Source organism: Stigmatopora argus, chromosome 11 (genome assembly GCF_051989625.1).
Source record: "Stigmatopora argus isolate UIUO_Sarg chromosome 11, RoL_Sarg_1.0, whole genome shotgun sequence".
NCBI classification, from domain to species: domain Eukaryota; kingdom Metazoa; phylum Chordata; class Actinopteri; order Syngnathiformes; family Syngnathidae; genus Stigmatopora; species Stigmatopora argus.
This window is the reverse complement of record NC_135397.1, coordinates 7,460,873-7,467,055: the sequence shown is the minus strand read 5'-3', so window position 1 is coordinate 7,467,055 and position 6,183 is coordinate 7,460,873. Positions and strand designations below refer to the sequence as shown.

Genomic DNA, 6,183 nt, shown 5'->3' with positions numbered 1-6,183 from the left:
ACTTGTCGAAAGCACTGTTGAAAACAAAACCACTTGTAATCTTGCAATTATTTTTAAGCGGGTGTGACCGAGTGTCAGAAGAGCTCTTCACGCCTCTCGAGCTTTGTTGCGTTGGGAGCCCGAGAAAAACCACAAAAAAATAATAATTAAATATTGGCAAACAAGTCTCAAAGCCAGCTGGCTGATGTCTGCTAATGATGCGAGCTGTGACAATAAAGAGCACATGCAGTACACGCAACTCGCGACGCCTGTCAAGAGTACTTTAATTACCAAATACAAGACGTACAAGTCATCCTTGTATATAAAGCGCTGCTCTTGGAATGACTACAAAAAGTGGTTAAACATTAAGCAGCCTAAGTTTTAACCTATAAAGTCATTATGGTACCAGAAATTTAAAAAAATCACTTGTCACCATACTAAAATTTTCAAGTCGATATCAATATTAACAAAATACTCTATATACCATTTTCAATCGTAATCTTTTTTTATTTAGATATAGGGTTTTAAAAAACTTAAATGAATTTATCGGCATTTAAATGTGGTCGTTGTTTTGAAAATGGTATTTTCATTAGTATAGATAATGGGAAATAATAGTATAATTATTGCTAGCTCCATTTTTGGCAGCAAATTAAAATCAGATACAAGTTGCACCTCTTGTTGGCTTCAAGCTTTCCTCCCCTGGAAGGCGCTCAGGTCAAAGGCCACGTCCAGGAACCGTTTCAGCTCGTTCAGATGGGTGGACTTGTTCCCCGTGGCGGGGGCGGCCGCGGGGTCCCGCCCGACGTACCTGAAAGCAAAAAATTGCTATTTTAAAATCATGTTTCTGTGGAATGGATTGAGTGTATCTCGCCACCAATGGTAGACAATGAGATTACTGACATCTATTCCAAGAGTCAAATAATCGGCCAAATCATATAAAATTCATGAAGTATAATCATATTATTTACTGTTTTGACCCTTTTATTAATTTGAAATTGCAAATCAATTGAAAAAAAAAGCTGAAAAACAAATGCCATATTTTCTGGATTATAAATTGCACTTTCATAGTTTGGCTGGGCCTGAGACAAATACTCAAGTGCAACTGATATAGGTTTTTCTTTCTGATTTAACAAAAAAAGTCCCCAAAAATAAACAAGTGTCCAAAAATCTACAGAAAGATGAGCAGCTCTCACCAGACGGGACGCTTGTTGGCCACCACGGTGAGGAAGCGAGGCCTCACGTAATCGTAGTAGCCCATGTTCTTGTGCTCCTCCTGACACCACAGCAGCTCGGCGCCCTCGTATTTCTCCGCCTCGATTTTTACCAGGTCGAAAGGGAACGGCGAGATCTGCCAAATCAGACGGAAAACTGTAACGCTCACCAGATTATTTTTTTCATTTTGTTTTTGCGGTATGCCTCCCACCTGTTCTAGTCTGACGATGGCGACGTCTTTCTCCAGGTTCTGTCGCGTCCTCTCTTTGTTTAGATCGTAGAAGACTTTTCCAGTGCAGAAGATCAACCTTTTCACTTGGGGGGGATTTTGACTGGATGGGCCGTCGTCTGGGATCAGCCTCTTGAATGTTGTGCCTGAAAACCAGGAATGTTATTTCAACACTTTACAGCGGCAATCTTTTAACTGTTTGGATAAAGTTGACGGCACTAGATGTCCAATCCATTCAGACTGTGAACAAAGGTTCATTATTATTTTTTAAAGAGAAATCAAAATGGGAAAATAATGTTTTTTAAGGAGCAAACAAAGATTGTGAGCTGTAGATTCATTTGACAACGGATTATTCAATTAATCGTGACAGCCCTAGTTTATCCGACTTTAACGGAGTTAGTGTAAATGTAGCGTTTAATGTGCAATTTGAAATGAATGGTGGCGAGTAAATATTTTTAATGTTAAATTGTTTTGTTAATGCTTTAGCAGGAGAGTTAAGATTGTTTAAATGACTTCAAAATGATCATTATCCTATAAAGGCTTAATGAAACTACATGCTTCAAAGTCCACCTTTGGCCAGGTCTTCAAAACTGGATCGGGCGTCGGGGTGCCTCAGCAAAGATTTGGGAGTGAATATAATCAGCTGAAAAGGAAGAAAAAAAAGTTTGGTTGTCAAGCAAAAGCAAAATTGAAAAGCTGAAAAAAAAAACAACAATAATCGGCCTAAGAAGTTTCAGAGAGAGTTTGTGATGCTTTACCGGCTTCCTGAAGGGGAGGAGGATCTGCCGTCGGAGTACGTGACAGTAGTTAGCCGGCGTGGAGCAGTTGACCACCATCCAGTTGCACTCGTACAGCTGCCGCACCTCGAAATCCCCACCAAAATCCTTCACGTGTAAAAATAAGAAACCGATGTGAGCTTTTTTTCCATGCCGGGAATTGTTTGTCATTTTCTTTCCCTACCGGAAAGTGGTCCGGGTCATCTGTGCTCATTTGCAGGAAGCGCTCCGGTCGTGCTGAGGAATGTTCCGGACCCTAAAAACAGGGAGCGCAGGATTAGAGGAATTTATCACCAAAGTCATATCACAATTCGCTGGGGTCTAAATTTAATCTTCTCCATTCGTTATCCCCCAACAGAAGATGCTAATGAGAGCAAATGATTATTACAGAGAAATGCCTTTGGCTGGCCCCAATCCAAATCCTCCTCTCACCATCCCTTCCATCCCGTGCGGCAACAGCAGAACGATGCCGTTGTGGCGAACCCACTTGGCCTCGCCCGAGCTGATGAACTGGTCGATGATGCACTGGGCCGTGTTGTGGAAGTCGCCGAACTGCGCCTCCCAAAGCACCAAAGCGTCGGGGCTGGCCATAGCGAAGCCCAGCTCGAAGCCTGGATGGGCAAAAAAAAATTAAAAACATCTCCTGATAATGGACAAATTTATAACACCAGATCAAAATATTATACATGACAGCTTCTTCTCCTACTCATTATATTTTTGAATGGATAGAACAATATATTTGGTCACATCATAAGGCAATAGGTCGAAAATTGACCATTTGGATTCTGTCCACCTACCCAGCACGCCGTACTCGGATAAGGAGCTGTTGCAGACGGTGTAGGGGGCCTGGTCAGCCCAAAGGTGGTTCATGGGAATGCAAATGTGTTTGTCCACTTTTTGGTCATGAAGAACATGATGGCGGTGACTAGGAAACATGCAAAAAAAGAAAAAAAGAAACACAAAGTTATGGTTCCAACAGAGTGGTGGTTTGAGATTAGGGTTGACCAGTTAAGGCTCTATAGGGGATATAGCATATGTTGATATATATTTGGAAGCCATTGGTGGCGATGGACAATGTCAATTTGTTCATTATAAATTCAGGATTCAAGTTTGTAACAACCTCAACAACCTCGTGTCTTCGGGGACCCCATTAGCGTGGAAAAGTGGGCGCACGCATTCCCACACCCAGACACGTCAAGTTCGGTGTGCCGCTGATAAGCGCGCTCAAGTGGAACGCGACAATATGCTCGGCTCCTGCGAGGAGGCAACGTGAGCGACGGAAGAAGACAAAGTGTTGACGGAAAGAATCAGAGCAGATTTGAAAGAAAAGGAAAGAGAAGCTAGTTGCCTCGCCATGTGTCACAGCATGACAACATGGTGGAGGCGACACACGTCCCTGGAGAACCAACTGATATCTCACCAAAACAAGCACTGATGTATGTGCTGCTCTCTGAGCTAACTCGCAACTCTCAACTATAATTCGGACAATGGTGAATCAGCCCAGATGAAAAGAAAACAAAGGGGTTTGAGGACGAATGTGTATATATCTCTTGACTACACCTATCAATTGTTGTGATATGTCTAGAAATAATGAAGGAATAGTTCAAAATGATAGTGTACACATCAACAACAGCAAGAAATATAACACCCACTTCATTCTGTGAGAATAATAATAATGTCCAAAAAAGGTTTTCGGCGTAACGGTGTGCGTTTCAAAACTCACATGTAAAAAATATATATATTTCCGGTAATTAACAACATTAATTAAAAAAACTAATGTTATTATTAAAAAAAAAAAGACCCAACTAGGAAAAAGATAAAAAAGAAACTAGCAGAAAATATTCAAAAAGATAGAAATTTGCTAAATATTGCTATATAATATTTTCTGATAAGCAGTAGTGTAGTTCAACACAAAAAGCACAACAGCAAAAAATTGTAGTGTATAAAACAAATCAGTATAATGACAGCACTTTTCATGAACAAAATAAATTTAGTATTACAAAAATCAATCATTGTTACACATTGAGATCAATGGATGTTCATTTCTAATTGTTATTTTTAGTACTACTTTTACCGCTCTTCATTGAATATTTTCATGTCACCTGTCTCTGAAGCCTATTTAATAAATTAATAAAGAGTTAAAAAAGTATGAATGAATGGAACGGAAACTCACCTGAAGGTGCCTCTTTCCACGTCTTGCCCGCTGAGCCTAACGTGGATCCCGTCTTTGAGCAGCGAGCCGAAGGCCATGTACTCTCCCAAGGCCCAGTCCAGCTGACCCTTCCTCACCAAGTCGCCCCGGCTGCGCAGAATACGCGACAGACCTTAGGAGGAAACAGAAATTAAAGCGTGAGCAGAGAACAGCGGGATGACAGGTGGCGTCCTCAATTGGCGACACTAAAAGTGGGAGATTTCTTGGAAAGGCGTAACAACGGCGTTAAAATCTCTCACCGGGATGGATCGTAAAATCGTCCAAAGGCACAGAGCTGGCGGTTCGCCCGATGTGCTGCAGGACCTCCGCGTCCAGTCCGGTGGGGGGGCAACTCATAGTCTTGGGTTCCCCTTCTGTTGTGAAGAATTCTACAAAAAAAATTAAATCTTCAGTATGCGTGTGGAATAAAGATATTTTTGATCCATCAAAAATTTGTAAATATTAACTCATTGGCTGCACTAAACCATTTGAAGTGGGAGGCTTGGCCATTTATAAATATAGATTTTTTTGATCATTTAGTTTGGCCGTACGCTAGTGATAAACTCAGAAATTCACAGCATGATGATTGGACGGCCAGGGAAATAACGGTAGTTTGTCACCCGGCCACGGCGAGTCCAGCCAATGACGGATATGCGAGATCTTCTCGTCCTTGGAGCTGGCGTACGCCTCCTCGCATATTTTGTCGTATTTGGCCACTTCCTCCTGCGAGCCGTATGTGCACGTTAAAATATCGCTCACGTAGACAAACGTGAGATTTGGAGATAAAGTTTCAAATACCTCAAATTCCTGCAGGGTGACCACCCGGTCGGCGATGAGTTTGTCCGAGTATTTCTTGAGCACGTGCTCCTGCCGCCGGATCTGTTTGTACATCAGCGGCTGCGTGAACGACGGTTCGTCCATTTCGTTGTGCCCGAAGCGTCTGTAACACACCTGGCACAAAAAAATCTTGTTTTTGTATTGTTGATTTTTGTCATTTAATCTACGAGTGACCAACTCATTTAAAAGAAAAGCGACGATTGGATGTCTGGCATTGTCCACGGCACTAAAATAGGTTACATTCTTGTAAATAGAAGCATTTGGAGAATACAAAGGGAGATACAAATAATAAAAACAATGGTGTCAATATTAATAAAGTTTGACAAACAAAATACAGATAATTGAATTAAAATGAAGAAAAAAGAACAAAAAAAGGGAAAAAATAAAATTAAAATGAAGAAAAAAGAACACAAAAATGAAAAAATAAAATTAAAATGAATAGAAAATACTGAGAAAAAAAACTAAATTTAGAGGATTAGAAAATTATTTTTTGTAAAAATATTTAAAAAAAGAGAATGAGTATTTTTTTTTTAAACAGAAAATATTAGAACGTTCATTTTCTGCCGTCCTCCCACTTTGAATGGATTGGACGTCTGTCGATGACAGCTAATTCGCTAAGAGCTTGAGAGCAGAGGACTCACCAGGTCTATGACCACATCTTTGTTGAAGGTGTTCCTCCACTCGGCGGCCACGCGGCACACGTACATGACGGCCTCGGGGTCGTCGGCGTTGACGTGGAAGATGGGCGCGTTGACCACTCGGGCCACGTCGGTGGGGTAAGGCGACGAGCGCGCCATGCGGGGGTCCGTGGTGAAGCCAATCTGCAAAAATGTTCCGTGACATTACTGACAGGAAATCCTCTTTTTGTTGTTTGCTTGTTTCTTTGTTTGTCTTGCTGCAATTATCGCAATCCGACAGCCATTTTAGTTGATCGCTGAATCTGACTAAAATACATTCTC

The 6,183-nt window shown here is 41.4% G+C and overlaps 1 protein-coding gene across 6 annotated transcripts in view; it reads right to left on the bottom strand.

The window, feature by feature from the left end:
• Positions 1-246: 246 nt before the first annotated feature.
• ogdhl (oxoglutarate dehydrogenase L) overlaps positions 247-6,183 on the bottom strand; it is a 14,103-nt gene continuing 8,166 nt past the window's right edge. For 5 of the 6 annotated variants that reach the window (XM_077612491.1, XM_077612492.1, XM_077612490.1 and 2 more), the window contains 13 exons: positions 5,866-6,045; positions 5,186-5,338; positions 5,008-5,110; positions 4,648-4,776; positions 4,370-4,520; positions 2,994-3,121; positions 2,629-2,807; positions 2,381-2,452; positions 2,179-2,304; positions 1,991-2,063; positions 1,403-1,566; positions 1,173-1,327; positions 247-787 (listed from right to left, as the gene is read on the bottom strand). In XM_077612491.1, coding sequence (XP_077468617.1) covers positions 664-787; positions 1,173-1,327; positions 1,403-1,566; positions 1,991-2,063; positions 2,179-2,304; positions 2,381-2,452; positions 2,629-2,807; positions 2,994-3,121; positions 4,370-4,520; positions 4,648-4,776; positions 5,008-5,110; positions 5,186-5,338; positions 5,866-6,045 — 1,737 coding nt within the window. In that variant the 3' untranslated portion in view covers positions 247-663. Of the gene's footprint in view, positions 788-1,172; positions 1,328-1,402; positions 1,567-1,990; positions 2,064-2,178; positions 2,305-2,380; positions 2,453-2,584; positions 2,808-2,993; positions 3,122-4,369; positions 4,521-4,647; positions 4,777-5,007; positions 5,111-5,185; positions 5,339-5,865; positions 6,046-6,183 lie in introns of those variants that run through there. The other variant, XM_077612493.1, reaches the window with a different exon arrangement.